This window comes from Podarcis melisellensis (genome assembly GCF_964234715.1).
Source record: "Podarcis melisellensis genome assembly, chromosome: 9".
NCBI lineage: Eukaryota > Metazoa > Chordata > Lepidosauria > Squamata > Lacertidae > Podarcis > Podarcis melisellensis.
In genome coordinates, this window is record NC_138541.1 from 1,991,263 (window position 1) to 2,006,527 (window position 15,265).

General features: G+C 46.1%; 1 protein-coding gene and 2 long non-coding RNA genes across 18 annotated transcripts in view; 1 reads left to right on the top strand and 2 right to left on the bottom strand.

Annotated features, from left to right (window-relative positions):
- Window positions 1-12,324, bottom strand: part of LOC309377495 (uncharacterized protein) — an 88,347-nt gene extending 76,023 nt beyond the window's left edge. For 9 of the 16 annotated variants that reach the window (XR_014171605.1, XM_081924825.1, XM_081924829.1 and 6 more), the window contains exons 1-8: window positions 11,974-12,324; window positions 10,703-10,875; window positions 9,526-9,587; window positions 8,890-8,931; window positions 7,874-8,139; window positions 5,537-7,237; window positions 3,902-4,033; window positions 3,177-3,308 (exon numbers count right to left, since the gene is read on the bottom strand). Coding sequence is in view for 15 of the 16 variants with exons in the window: in XM_081924825.1 (XP_081780951.1) it covers window positions 3,177-3,308; window positions 3,902-4,033; window positions 5,537-7,237; window positions 7,874-8,139; window positions 8,890-8,931; window positions 9,526-9,587; window positions 10,703-10,875; window positions 11,974-12,304 (2,839 nt within the window). In the remaining variant the exon portion in view is untranslated. The remainder of the gene's footprint in view (window positions 1-3,176; window positions 3,309-3,901; window positions 4,034-5,536; window positions 7,238-7,873; window positions 8,140-8,889; window positions 8,932-9,525; window positions 9,588-10,702; window positions 10,876-11,973) is intronic. The other 7 variants (XM_081924819.1, XM_081924816.1, XM_081924828.1 and 4 more) reach the window with 3 other exon arrangements.
- Window positions 1-15,265, top strand: part of LOC309377833 — a 355,859-nt gene that overhangs the window by 24,618 nt on the left and 315,976 nt on the right. The gene's annotated exons all lie outside the window — the stretch shown is intronic.
- LOC309377805 lies at window positions 12,331-14,356 on the bottom strand. Its single transcript, XR_014171657.1, has 3 exons — window positions 14,281-14,356; window positions 12,517-13,015; window positions 12,331-12,459 (listed from the first exon to the last, which is right to left on the bottom strand). It is a non-coding gene; the product is annotated as an uncharacterized lncRNA (long non-coding RNA).

The following is a 15,265-nucleotide window of genomic DNA, read 5'->3' on the forward strand; positions in this document are numbered from 1 at the left end:
TACCAATGACTGAATAAGCCAATCTTTCATAGTCTTATAGTATTTTGCTGACAATCCATCTGGTCCTGAGGCTTTGCCAAGTTGCATTGAATTTATTGCATTTTCGACCTCCTGCGTGTAATTAAACCATTTAGTAGGATCCTTTTACCCTTAGGAATCTTCTGCAAGCCATTAGTTTAAATAAACTTCTCTTTTTTGACCTTGTCTTCTTTACCATTTTTATACATTTGTTTGTAATACTTCTGGAAACATCTTATCTCCACAGGGGTCTCCACAGACTTTCCTTCTGATACAGTATTTGTAATAGTACTTTGTTTCTGTCTTTTTTTTAACTGCCAAGCTAAGAGTTTCTCACATTTATATGCAGATTCAAAATTCCTTTGTCTCATCAGTCTTAATTTCCATTCTATTTCTTGGTTTATAATCTGTGAATACTGGATCTGTAAGGCTTTAATTTTCTTTTGTATCTGCAAATTTGTTGGATTACTTCTAAGGTTCTTCTCTTTCTTTTAATTGGTCCAAAATTTTATCTTTCTTTTCATTTTGTATCTTTCTCTTAATTGAATTTTGTTGAATGAGGAATCCTCTCGTTACTGCTTTACTTGCGTCTCAAATGACTTTTTTCCATTCCAAAAGTCATAGTCATCTCAAAATAGTCTTTTAGAGTCTTTTGGGCCTTATTATTTGCTCATTCCTCAACAAATCATCATTCATCCTCCATCTGAAAGATCCCTGTAAAAACAATTTCACTTCCATAAATACTGCATAGCGATCTCAACAGGTTTTGGGGCAAATTTCCATTTTTGTTACTCTGGGAACCAAGTCTCTGGATATCTATAAATAGTTGATTCTCGAAAATTATTGATTTGCATCTGAATAGAATGTGAAGTCTTTTAAGTTGGATTTCTAATTCTTCGTATGTCTGACAAATCAAATTTATCTGTTATGTCAAACAATGTTTTAGGTAGTCTGCCAGCATTCAGTATTTTTTGTCTCCGAGTCCTGTCCATTAGTGTTGATGCAACTCCATTCAGATCTCTCATTAGAATTAATATATAATCCAAGTAGTCCAGAAGCTTTGTTTCCACATTCTTAAAAAATTCCACTTTGCCATCATTAGGTGCATAGATTCCCAATAGATGTTTTTTGCCTTGTGCTGTAATTTCTATTGCTATGTATCTTCCCTTCTCATCTTTTAAAATCAATTTTGGATTCCATTTTTCTTTAACATAAACACCACTCCTCTTTTTTAAACTTTATCTGAGGAAATGAATTCTGGACCAAGTTTCTTATTCAAAATAATTTTTCTATGTTGTCTTTTGATGTGTGTTTCATGTAAACAAATTACATCCAAATTCTGCTTTGACAAAACATGATAAATCTGACTCCTTTTTTGTGGAGAGTTTAAAACATTGACATTCCAAGAGTAAATTCTCTTTTTTATATATAATAATTTTTATTAATTTTCAACACAAATATACAATTTTATCAAAATTCTCACAAATTATCAGTTTTTGGACTTCCTTCAGCTTCTCTGCCAATCATCCATATTGCCCTCTCAATTACGCATTCCTTATATTTTGTGTTGCCATTAGTCTTCCTCCCACTTCTATTTCTTTTTTTAACAATATATCTTAGAATTCACAGTGCTTCTTGAAACACCACTAGCGTTGTTTGCACATCACATATACTTTTCAGATAATCCGCAAATCTTCCCCAGTCTTCGATGAACTTTTGGTCTTGAAGATATCTTGAAGATATCTAATTTTCCCAGTTAATTTGTCCAATTCCCAGTTAATTTGTCTGTCAATTTCATTCTCCATTCTTCTATTGTCGGTATTTCCTCTTGTTTCCATTTCTGGGCCAATAAAATTCTTGCTGTTGTAAATGCGTATTGGAAAAGTTTATAGTCTTTTCTTCTTATTTCCTTCCCTGTAATCCCTAAAAGAAAAGCCTCTGGTTTCTTTACAAATGTATATTTTAACATCTTTTTCAATTAATTATATATCATCTTCCAGAAACCTTTCACTTTCTTACAATCCCACCACAAATGGTAAAACGTTCCTTCTTTTTCCTTACATTTCCAACACTTATTACTTGTCTTATACATTTTCGCTAATTTTACTGGTGTGATGTACCATCTATAAAAAATTTTCATAATATTTTCTTTTAGCGCCGTACACACAGTAAATTTTAAATTCTCCTTCCATAATTTTTCCCAATCATCAAATTGTATATTATAACCAAAATCTCTGGCCCATTGTATCATTACCGATTTAACTTCATCTTTTGTATTCCATTCCAACAATATCTTATACATTTTTGACAGAATTTTACATTCATTATTTATTATTTCTGTTCAAAACTTTGAGTCTTTTTCTTCATAACCCCTTTCTTTAATATCTTTTTTAAACATTTCATTAACTTGAAAATAATGCAACCAATCATAAACATATTCTCTAACTTGTTCATATGGTTTTAATTTCCATTTTCCTCCTTCTTTAATTATCAATTCACCATATGTAATCCATTTATCTCTCATGTTAATTTTCTTTACACTCATAACCTCTAACGGAGATAACCAGTGTGGAACTCTTGGTTCTAATAGGTTTTTATACCTATCCCATATTTCTATTAATGAACTCCGGAAGATGTGCTTCGCAAAACCTTTATGAATTTTCTTCTTCCCACACCCTAGATACCCGTGCCATCCAAATCTGTTATCAAACCCTTCTAAATCTAATAACTCCTTTTCTTCTAATTTTATCCATTCTTTCAACCAGCAAAGACATGCTGCCTCATAATATAATTTCAGATCTGGCAGGGCGAAGCCTCTTTCCTTCACATCCTTTCATAGGATGTGATACCTTTCATAACTGCGTCCACCTTGTTACCTGATTGCACCCAATTGACTGTCGGTCTGGGCGGCTGAACAAAGTTCTCCTCGCACATCTCCTGGCTGCACCAGTAACGTCTCTTCAGTCAGCTCTGCCCCATCCTTTGGTTTTGTTGTTGTTTAGTCGTGTCCGACTCTTCATGACCAATCCTTTGGTACCTCCCCCTAAATTGGCTGTGGCAATGGCCAAATTTGCATAACCCCTTCAACCCCACAACAGGAGCCCTGTGGTGAAACCCAGCCAGCCCCACTACTGTGAAGGTAGGTGCCAGATTCTCACCTGAAGATATCTCCGCTGAAAGATTCTGCTTTGGAGGTCTTGCATCTGCCTTCTGAAGCCATGGCACGGTGAACAAGGTGGAGGGAGTTAAGTCTCCTTTACTACCCGAAGCCTCTGATCTTTCCACGGATGCTGCAATATCAAGCAAAGGTGGTTTAGTAGCCATTCTTCTTGATTTGGAAGGCTCACCATACTCCATCCACAAATTCATTATAAGCCCTCAATATTATGCCCATGTACTTCATCAGGACTCTTCCTTAATTGGGCCATTTCTCCAATGTCTCTCCACCAGGTGCCAAAAATCCTGCTGGGCAGGTTGACTCATTTTTCTATTTTGCATTCTCATTTTGTATTTCTTATGTTGTGAGCTGCCCTTGATCTTTGAAGGAAGGGTGGCATACAAATTTAATAAATAAATTTCTATACATCTTTTTCTATCTTCTCATTCATATTCCCTGATTTTATTCATTTGTTCTGTTTCTCTAAATACAGAGAGCACCTATAAGTAAATATAGATTTAAAATGTTTCTCTGTGTGTGTGTGTGCGCGCGCGCGCGCGTGCTCTTCAGTAAGCTCTGTCCCATCCTTTGGTACCTCCCCCTAAACTGGCTGTGCAATGGCCAAATTTGTGTAACCCCTTCAACCCCACAACAGGAGCCCCGTGGTGAAACCCAGCTCCAAGCCAGCCAGCCCCACCACTGTGAAGGTAGGTGCCAGATTCTCACCTGCAGATATCTCCGCTGGAAGATTCTGCTTTGGAGGTCTTGCATCTTCCTTCTGAAGCCATGGCACGGTGAACAAGGTCGAGGTGAACAAGTCCCCTTTACTACCTGAAGCCCCTGATTTTTCCACGCATGCTGCAATATCAAGCAACGGTGGTTTAGTAGCCATTCTACATTTGGAAGGTTTCTTACTCGCTCCCCACTCCGTGGCCTCCAGCAGACCTCATGTCTGGCCCTCTTTGGAAGAATAATCCTGAGGCTGTTTGGTGGGCTGCTTTGGAGCTTGGCTTCCTTGCCTCCTGCTCCCTTCTCAAGATGCCATCACAATCCCTCTACTATGCAAGTAACTGCAGGAGGGGGCATCCACAGATCCTACTCCAACCCACAAACAAACTGGATAATTACACATTAACCTGAGGCCTTTTGCATGAAGAGCAAGTGCCCTCTCTCACGTTTTAGTTTTATGTCAGGGGTTTGTACGCAGGTGCCTAGCTGTTCCAAAAATTCCTACATTACAGCCCTGGCCCTAAACCTGGGTAGCTAATTTCTGGCACTCCAGAGGTTGCTGGACTTCAACTCCCAACAGCCCTGGCCAGCAAGGCTAAGAAGCGAGGATGATGGGAGTTGCAATTGAGCATCATCAGGAGAGGCCAGCTTAGCCAGCCAGCCAGCCACCCTCCCTGCCCAAATATCTGATTCCCAGACCATCTGAGGGCTGGACTGAGAAGGCGATTGGGCTGCAACCGGCCCCTGGGCCTTTGGTTGCCTACCCCTGCTCTTCAGTCACCCAGACTGGTGACCTGCAAGCAAATCTCTGACTCCCCTCATGTCCAAGCCCCTCATGTCCATCAAGCTGTATTTGAATCACAAGAGATCCATCCACAGCAATGAGAACACCTAAACAGCAATGCACCAGCTCTCCTGGCACAGCTCTTGAAGCCTTAACTAGCATTTTTCCTCACTGGCCCAAGAGCCAGCGTAGTGAAGTGGTGAGAGTGCTGGACTAGGGCCAGGGAGACCCGAGTTCAAATCCCCACTAAGCTTTAAACTCAGTGGGTGATGTTGAAGAAGAAGAAGAGTCTCAAACCGGCTAACATTCTCCTTTCCCTTCCTTTCCCACAACAAACACTCTGTGAAGTGAGTGAGGCTGAGAAGACTTCAGAGAGGTGTGACTAGCCCAAGGTCACCCAGCAGCTGCATGTGGAGGAGCAGGGAATTGAACCCGGTTCACCAGATTACGAGTCCACTGCTCTTAACCACTACACCACACTGGCTCTCAGGGTTGTTGTGGGGTGAAATGAGGAGGGGGAGAACCATGTATGCCACGTTGAGCTCATCGGAGGATAGAAATGTAGCCATAAATCAGTAAAATCACATACCATTGTGTATTTTTATGCCACAAAAGGAACCAGTCTCCCATCCCAACAGATTGCATACAAGATCCCTGCACCCTAGAAGCAACAGCACAGGTGTGTTCACCACTACCAGAGAAGCCGGCGGGATCTCAGGGCAGTCCTGAACTTGAGCAGGGATTGTGTATTATATCACCAATGCATGTCTTGACGGATATCTCCAACACAGAACAACCTCCCTCTACAGCCAGACCCACCCTCAGCCCCCTTCCCGACAACTCCTCACCTGAGCAAGGAGGAACGACTCCTGGCACCACTTCCTGACTGCTCTCCTGCTTCTTTTCTTCGCTTCCTGCAGGGATACCTAACTGGGGGCTTGGGCCAGCCACACTTGGGCTTTCCCGCACACTTGAGGTTTCCTTGGAGGCTAAGGCAGCTTGCACCACCTGTGTTGCAACCAGCTGCATCATGGAGACAAGGGATGCTGGATCGATCTGCACAACAGGGGGCAAGCTTGTTCCTTGGGGGAGTCCAGCACCCACTGCGCCTCCAGGCTGCAGCAGTGACAGGGCCTGCATGACACTTTGTTCTACAAGAGGCGTCAACGACAAGCGTAACTGATCTTCACGTTGGCGGTCTCCTTGTCCCTGCGTTGCTGCCTGCATCTTGGGAAACTCCTGATGGCCAGGATTTGTCTGTGGTGGATGGTCTGACTTGCTGGGTGGTTGTTCTGCCACATCAGAATTGGATGGAGGTTGCTGGTCTCCCTGCTCCTGCGTTGCTGCCTCCTTCTTGGGCGGCTCCTGATGGTCGGGATTTGTCTGCAGTGGACGGGCTGACTTGTTGGGTGGGAGTTCTGTCACATCAGATTTGGCTGGAGGTTGCCGGTCTCCTTGTTCCTGCGTTGCTGCCTCCATCTTGGGCAGCTCCTGATGGTCGGGATTTGTCTGCAATGGATGGTCTGACTTGTTGGGTGGGAGTTCTGTCACATCAGAATTGGATGGAGGTTGCTGGTCTCCCTGCTCCTGCGTTGCTGCCTCCTTCTTGGGCAGCTCCTGATGGTTGGGATTTGTCTGCAGTGGATGGTCTGACTTGGGTGGGAGTTCTGCCACATCAGATTTGGCTGGAGGTTGCCGGTCTCCTTGTTCCTGCATTGCTGCCTCCATCTTGGGCAGCTCCTGATGGTCGGGATTTGTCTGCAGTGGACGGGCTGACTTGGGTGGGAGTTCTGTCACATCAGAATTGGATGGAGGTTGCTGGTCTCCCTGCTCCTGCGTTGCTGCCTCCATCTTGGGCAGCTCCTGTTGGTTGGGATTTGTCTGCAGTGGATGGTCTGACTTGTTGGGTGATTGTTCTGCCACATCTGATTTGGCTGGAGTTTTTGCCACATTAGATTTTGCTGGTCTCCTTTTTCCTCGTTTCCTTGTCCTGGTCGTCTTCCTGGTCTCCTTTTGCTGGTCTCCTTGTTCCTGCGTTGCTGCCTCCATCTTGGGCAGCTCCTGATGGTTGGGATTTTTCTGCAGTGGACTTGCCGACTTGTTGGGTGGTTGTTCTGCCACATCAGATTTGGCTGGAGGTTGCCGGTCTGCTTGCTCCTCCATTGCTGCCTCCTTCTTGGGCAGCTCCTGATGGCTGGGATTTGTCAGCAGTGGATGGTCTGACTTGTTGGGTGGTTGTTTTGCCACATCAGATTTAGATGTAGGTTGCTGGTCTCCTTTTTCCCGCGTTGCTGCCTCCTTCTTGGGCGGCTCTTGGTGGTCGGGATTTGTCTGCAGTGGATGGTCTGACTTCTTGGGTGGTTGTTCTGCCACATCAGATTTAGATGTAGGTTGCTGGTCTCCTTTTTCCCGCACTGCGGCCTCCTTCTTGGGCGGCTCTTGGTGGTCGGGATTTGTCTGCAGTGGATGGTCTGACTTCTTGGGTGGTTGTTCTGCCACATCAGATTTGGCTGGAGGTTTCCTGGAGCTTCCTGCTTCTGCAGACGACGCTAAAGAGGGGGAGAAAAAGCAAGTAACTCATTATTATTATGATTATTATTAGCAGGAGTATTGATTAAATTGGTATACCGCCCTCCATCCATACATCTCAGGGCAGTTCACAACATAAAAATACAAGATTTAAAACCCAAAAGTTACAAAATAAAAACAAGAGCAAAATGGAACCAATACCACCCCCCATCAACGCTCTATTGCAACAACCTTTGACAACAATACTGCAGGGAAGCAGCAGAATATCTCCCCTGATCCTCGGTCACTGCTGAATTTGCAACCAAGTTCTACCCTGCATAGCAAGAGTGCAAGAAGATCATTGTACTAAGCAACTGTAAAAACTACAGAGTGGGTGGGGGAAAACTCCAGAGGAGTGAAATGGCTGAGATCAACCAACATCACCTTTTGAAATGGGTTGCAGAGTCACTCACACAATCCAATATAGGAACAGGCTTGGTCTCAACAGGCATTATATTGACACAATGACAAAGCCAGGAAAAAACCCCCAGAACAGACCAAAGTATTCACTGAGCCAAAGCCACTGCAACACGCCTGCCATTATCACACACATACCGTAATCCTGCTTACAAAAAACCAAAGGCCAGTTAATGAAGCATCTGTAACATCCACCTTACCTGGAGATCTAGTTGATTTTCTCAGTTCTCTCTTCTGGCTAGAAGAGGTTTGAGAACTCGAGCTGGGGGAGCTTGGTCGCTCTGAAGACCTGGACCTACATCTGGGGCTCCTAGATCGTGACCGTTTCCTTTGGGGCCCAGGGCTCCTAGATCGTGACCGAGTCTGACTTGAGGCATGGCCAGGAATGGAGTGCTGTGAAGTGTTTGGGTTAGAATTGGTAGGGCATGGCATTGGAATATGTTTTTCCTTCTTGTCGCTTTCATGTCTGCAAAAGGCAGAAAAAACAGGATTTGAATGACTTCTCTTTTCCAAATGTAAAAGGAGAAATCAGATCTGCCAAGATGTTTTTTTTTTTGCAAACGGAAATCAACTAGAAATAGGAACACTCAGGGTTAAAGCTAAAAGCATCAAAAGCCTACAGAATACGGCTGATGGGCCTGCAGCATCCAATAACTAAAGGAACTCAGATGCTGGCAACAGAATGCCCGCTTCATACCAAAAAATTATGGCTTCCACCTGCACTGGGAATGGCTACCTGCCTGCTAGTGGCTTAGCTGCAGTGCAACCCACAGCTGCTCAGCTAGCTGGCCCCTGGAGCCTTAGAATGAAGACACGAGGGCCTGCAGTCTGAGTTAAGCAGCTCCTACATTTACGGGTCAGGGACAACCAGTAACCTGGGGTGGAAAATATTGTCCGGGGGGGGGGGGGTTGGTTACTATTTCTGCAGAAATGTTTTTTGTTACATAGTTCTTAGGAAGCAGTGAACGGGGGCTAACTGCAGATACTTGGCAGTTTTACATTTTTGAGTTTTTTCTACTAAATACAATGAAGGACCAGAATTAGATCAAAGATCACTTTCCTGGGCATCAGACAATGTCCCAGTGCAGAATGCCCTCACACAAATTCCCCATTCAAAATGTCTCCAAAAACCCACCCCATCAGGGACAACAGGGAAATGAGATTACTGCAGCCTAATTCTCATTACTGAGTATTCATGTTGAGATTGGAAGGTTACCTCTGTAACAAAGAGCATTCTTCTGGATTCCAGTCAGGATGCCTGTTTCAAGAAAAGCCAGCAAAACAGCTGTGTTATTCATTTGACACAGTACATGTACTTCATGCCATTATCATTCAGGCAAGTTTCTAAAACTGTCAAATACTTCTCTCCCTTTTGTCCAAATTATAGATCTCTTACTACTGATCTGGGGAAGTTTAAAGGAGATTCCATGAGGATTCCCTGACTCTTGGACCCAGATTTCCAAAAGCTCCCTGGCATGAGACTCAGGTCCCAGCACCTCCAAGAACTGGTTTGTCCTGAAGCCACCCCTCATAAAACTCTGCTCATGCTCCACAGGCATCTAAAAGCCACAGAACGCAAGATGAGATGCCTCTGAGCTTCTGCCTTCTTCCCTGGTTCAGCTCCATAATCGGCCTACAGACCTCTTATACAAATTCAGGCAAAACACAACCTAGAGCAGGCAGCGTTCCTTCAAAGGTGAGCTCCCACAACTTCCTTGGCTGAGGTTTGTGTCAAGGCATGTAAGCAATGGCTCTGCTGCTTTTAGCAAAGCCCTGAGCTATCCAGGCAGTCATTTCCAAACCATTTCAAATCCTCGATCTATTCCCAATAAATTAAAATGAAAGGCCTTACTGTTGGCGTAGCTCATCACATTTCTCGGAGTGTGCAGCAGTGCGCACATGCAGATTCCAGCCCTAGAGGGAGGGAGGGAGGGAGGGAGGGAGGGGAGAAATCAGCATGAGAACACAAAAAAGCCTGGATGCTAGAGGAGAACAAAGCATCACCTAGTCCAGCATCCTATCGACTGGGGCAGTCAGCCAAATGCTTCTGAGAAACCCACAGAAGGGCCCTCCTCTGCTGCTGCTACTGCTGCTTCTCCCAGGAGCAACTAATTTTTTTAAAAAAACACATAGTGGTATATACATTTTTTGTAAAAATAAAACACTAAGTTCCACTTAGTGATATGCCCAATACCCACTGATGGGGCTTCCGTCTATAAAACTGCATAATCTCGTCATTTAAGGTCATGAGAGTCCGTGGCAGTGCTCAAAACTAGCCAGGGGCCAAGCACATTTTGCACCTGGCTGCCAGACACTTACAACCAGGTGGAGATGCCTGGGTGCCAGGATGGCGCCTGACGTCTCCACAACCTGGAGGTGCATGCCTGGGGATCCTGGGATCGTGATAGTCAAAGTTCTTAACCTGGCTCCAGGTTGTCTCTTGAACTAGCCGGATGTTTAACTGAGAATCAATCACAGTCAGGCCATCATTGGAAAAATAAGACTTTAGAGCCATCTGCCCCAAATGGCAACTAGACATTCCAATTTGGCAAGTGACACCTTGGTTTAAGGAGCCATTTGTCACCTAGCTTAAATATCTGAGTTTCTACAGCAGAGTAGAAACACACCTGCCCTTCAATCCTGTGTATGAGTTTAATACTGGACAATGTTCAATAGTGTGCAATGCATTTAATATTCAAACAGACAACAGCAGCTCAAAGTCAGATAAGACAGAATCTCCAGACATGGTGTCAAGTTTGAATCCCACTGATGTCAAATGGGCATTCTGGATGTGGGGATTCATGATGCCCTGAGGTGGCAGAGATGTCTCCTTGGGGATTAGGGGAGGGTAGATATGCTGAAGTGATGCTGTCCAACAACATTTGGAAGTCACCATGTTGACTTCCCCAGGATAACATCAACTGCTCCTCATAGCGTAAGATCTGCTTGAAAGCCAGAGTGGAAAATGCACTCATCCTGGGCTCAATACAACCGTGTGCACTTTTTTCCTGCAAAAACAAAGAACTCACTGTGATATCTGCACATTCTATTTTACACAGAGAACACGCGTGTGGAAGTACTGTTGGCGACACAGCATGATAATCGTTCATCATTGACGGAGATGGAGATCCTGAAGACTGAGGCATCAACGAGGCCGCAGGTGTTGTTGCGGATTGAGCTGCTGACGGTACACCAGGTCCTGCTGAAGGAAGGCATGATTCTGTTATGCAACACAAACAAATGCCAACGAAATTCCAGGAGAGATGATGCCAATGGCAAAGGCCACCTTGGAGCTTGCTCCTACTGGATATCTCCTTCCTGCCCCCCAAAAAGATCATTTCCCATCAACTACTCTGCACAGGGGACAGTAAGCAAATAATGCATCATGTCTGATAAAGCTGAACCCCTCCCATCTTCCAGGGCCATTCTGAAGATCCACAGTGGTGTAGTGGTTAGTGTAGGACGCAGAGCTGGGAGACCAGGGTTCAAATCTCCACTCGGCCACAATGCCTGCAAAGTGACCTTGGGCCAGTCACTGCCTCTTGACCTAACCTATCACACAGAGCAGTTGTGAGGACAAAAAGAGAAGAGGGAGAGCCATGTACGCCCCCTCAAGGTCCCTGGATAAAAAGGTAGGATATAAATGAAATAAATAAATAAGCTAATAAATAATTCTGCCAGTCATTGCCCAGTAGGCAGGGTACTGATGGGATTCTATACTACGGTATCTTTTTTTGAAAAAATGTAGGTTCATGTTACCTGTAAACCGCATTGGAAGGATGTTGATCCTGAAGGACAGGATATAAATAACTGTAACAACAAAAAACACCCCCTCCCCAAAAAACCTCCTTGCTTATGGGTGTGTGAGAGGGCACGATATCTACGGTGCTTTCCTGGAACCCCAACTGTTGTCTTTCTTCTCCACCAGTGTTTGTAAGAGCTTAAAAAGAGCCCAGGTACCTGATCAGGCCAGCAGCCTATCTAGCCCAGCAGCCAGTACTGCAGAGATCACAAGCAAGAGCAGAGCTCAGCCGCACTGCCCGCTTCTGTTCCCCAGCAACTAGTATACAGATGTGCCCATCCTCCAATCCTGGAGGTTGCATCCCTCATCATAACAAGCAACCATCATAACAAGCCTTACTCTCTGAATTTGTCTAATCCACTTTTGAAGTCATCCACATTGGTGGCTGTCACTGCATCATGTGGTAGAAAATGCCATAGTTTAACCCTGAAGTCTTCATGGGATTACTGGTTAGCCTGGTTTCTACACACTTACTGCCATATTCATAACTGGACTTACTTTTCACCAGGGAATCAGATCCACCATGTCCGCCAGAGGTTTCCTCTTCTTTGCCCTGAGATACAGTGGGCAACTGACGAGCCTTCTTGCGCTCAACGATGTCCCTCAGAATCATAGCCATGTTTTCAGGCTTCAGCTGATCATCTGAATAGTGGCCAAATTCCTCCAAATCTTTAGCAGATAAGCCAAAGTTTGAGAGAATTCTTGCAGCACTCTCTTCTGTGTAATGCCTCTGAGTATCTGCAGCATTTTCTGAAGTGGGCTGATCTGAGCTACAATTACCAGGTAGCAATGGATCATTCTCCTGACTGTTAGTGCCACATCCTTCCATTCCAGAAGACGACTTTCCTGGCCTTTGGTCAGGTACATTAGAAGAAGACATGCTCTCTTTAGGATCACACATATTAGGACAGGGGCCGCTCATATTTGGCTGCATATATTTTCTGCGTTTCTTTCTGGGTTGCCATGCGTCATCTGGACAAGGATCTCCGGTCCATGAGGTCATATCTCCTTCGGTTCCCCATGTGTCATCTGGGCAAGGACCTCCCATCCACGGGGGCATATCTCCTCCGGGTCCCCATGTGTCATCTGGACAAGGACCTTCCATCCACGGGGGCATATCTCCTTCGGGTCCCCATGTGTCATCTGGACAAGGACCTCCCATCCACGGGGGCATATCTCCTCCGGGTCCCCACGTGTCATCTGGACAAGGACCTCCCATCCATGGGGGCATATTTCCTCTGGGTCCCCACATGCCACCTCGGCAAGGACCTCTCATCCATGGGGGCATATTTCCTCTAGGTCCCCACCTGTAACCCCGGAAATTCCCCCCCTTCTGTTGGTTTTTCTTTTTTTTAGACTTGACCATGGCTAATTACACCTATGACCAATTTAAGGAAGGATGAAGTGTGGCAGGATGGTCAGAAGCAACAGGGTTCAACTACTGAGATCACTTGGTCTTAAACAGAACAAGCTGCAGAGGAGGACACAACAGAGGGAAATGCCAAATCTGGAGCAATTCACAGCAGACACCACCACCAAGCTGAAAGTAAAAACACAAAATGTAATCAGAAAGGAAGGAGGTGTGCGGAGGCTTTCCAGTGTACCGCACTGTGCGTCGCATGCATAACTGTTGGCCTGCTGTCCTTGAGGCCAGGGTGGCTGACCGAGAGAAATTGAGAGAGGTAGAGGGTGAGGGGTGAGGCATTTGGGCATTTTACTATTGGGTTCTGAGGCCAGAATGATAGCTCCTCTGCTGTTGTGGACAAGGAGGCTCCCCTAGAAGCAAATTTGCTCATGGCAAACAACTGAAAGTCTGCAAATTTTGATAATAAGCCCAATTTGCCTTGGGGTTGAATAATTTTGATTGCAACTATCTCACCAGTCTCCTCTTCTCCAGACTGAACATATCCAGCTCCCTTCTCAGGATTGGTTTCCAGACCCTTGGTCATCTAGGTTGCTCTTTTCTGCACACAATCCAACTTGTTGATCACATTCTTAAACTGTGGTGCCCAGAACTGAACACAGGACTCCAAGCGTGGTCAGACCAAGGCAGAAACATGCCCTCCAACCTTTCCCTAATGAAAATAGGGATGTCCTATCCCGTAATGATAATTTTACTCTTTATACCCCACCCATCGGACTGCGTTTCCCCAGCCACCCTAGGCAACTTCCAACATATAGAAAATATAACAATAAATCATTAACTTCCCTCTACAGGATTGCTTTCCGACAGCTCTGGGGTCAGATAACTCCATACCCTCCAACATTTCTCCCATGGAAACAGGGACATCCTAAGGGGAAATGGGACATTCCGGGATCATATCAGAAACTGGGATGGCTTCTGGAAAACAGGGACACTTGGAGGGTCTGTAGTAGTAGCAGCAACAACAACAAAACAATAAATAACAATAACAACAAGGCAGCCCTGTTTAGGGAAGCTCTTAATATTTGATTGATTATTGTACAGTATTTTAATATTTTGTTTGAAGCCGCCCCTAGTGGCTGGGGAAATAAATAAATGCATATTATTATTATTATTATTATTATTATTATTATTACACCAGGTACACCCCTCTCCTCCCCCCAGGGGAGCCTCCATTCCGGCTTCTGCCTGGCAACTGGAAAGGCCTACCCGAGGAGCAGCCAATGAGGGCCCGCTCTTTCCCTCCCTCAGGACTAGAAGCCCCGCAGGCAGAGGACGTCCCGCCAAGGCGGCGAGCGGGGGGAGGAGAACGAGGCCTCTTCAGGCGCGGACCCTCCCTCCCCGGCCGCCCTCATCCTCGGCCGCCATCTTGCGCCGCTTACCTCAGCCGAGGCCTCTTTCCGCCGCCGCCTCAACCGCCCTCGGAGCGCGGAGAGGGGTGTACTGCGCGTGCGCGGCAGGCCCCTGGCTGCGGATTGGCTAGTGGGCAGAGGGGGCGGGGCAAATGCGCTCGCTCGGTCTCCCTCTCTCAGGCACGTCTGGAGAAGGGCGCATGCGCGCTCCGCGCCTCCCTCCTTCCTGCGCGTGCGCTCTCGGCGCCGCCGCCCCTGCTCCCAACTGGTGGAGCCTCCATAGGCAGAGGCAGTCTACCCCCGGGAGCAGCATGGCGGCGTCTGCGAGAAAGGGGTCGGGGCGGCCGCTTGATTCGGCAGGGCTCTTCGTACGAGAGGCTGTTGGCGGCCATGGGGTATTCGAGGGTTAGTGGGTTTGGGACCTGGAAGAGACCTGGGTTCGAATCCCGCCGCACTCGGCCAGCCACTGCCCCTCCGCCCAAGCTACCTCACCAGCGTTTTGTCGAAAAAAATACCTGAAGGAGCATCTCCACCCCCGTAGTTCAGCTCGGACACTGAGGTCCAGCTCCGAGGGCCCTCTGGTGGTTCCCTCCCTGCGAGAAGCAAAGCTACAGGGAACCAGGCAGAGGGCCTTCTTGGTGGTGGCACCCGCCCTGTGGAACGCCCTCCCACCAGATGTCAAGGAAATAAACTACGTACCTGACTTTTAGAAGACATCTGAAGGCAGCCCTCTTTAGGGAAGCTTTTAATGTTTTATGTTTTACCATGTTTACTTGTACCCCACCCATCTGACTGGGTTGCCACAGATTACAGTAGAAATAGCATGGCCTCAGCCCTTTCATTAAAAGCAGTCAGTTCCCAAAAGCTTGTTGGAACAAAAAGTTCTTAACCTGCCTGTCTAACCTCTCTAGGCAGGAAGTTCCAAAGTCTGGGAGTAGCCACTAAGAAGGCCCCCTCTTAATTAATTAACAAGATTTATAATCCATTTTACTGGCCCAGTATCAGGCACTCGTGC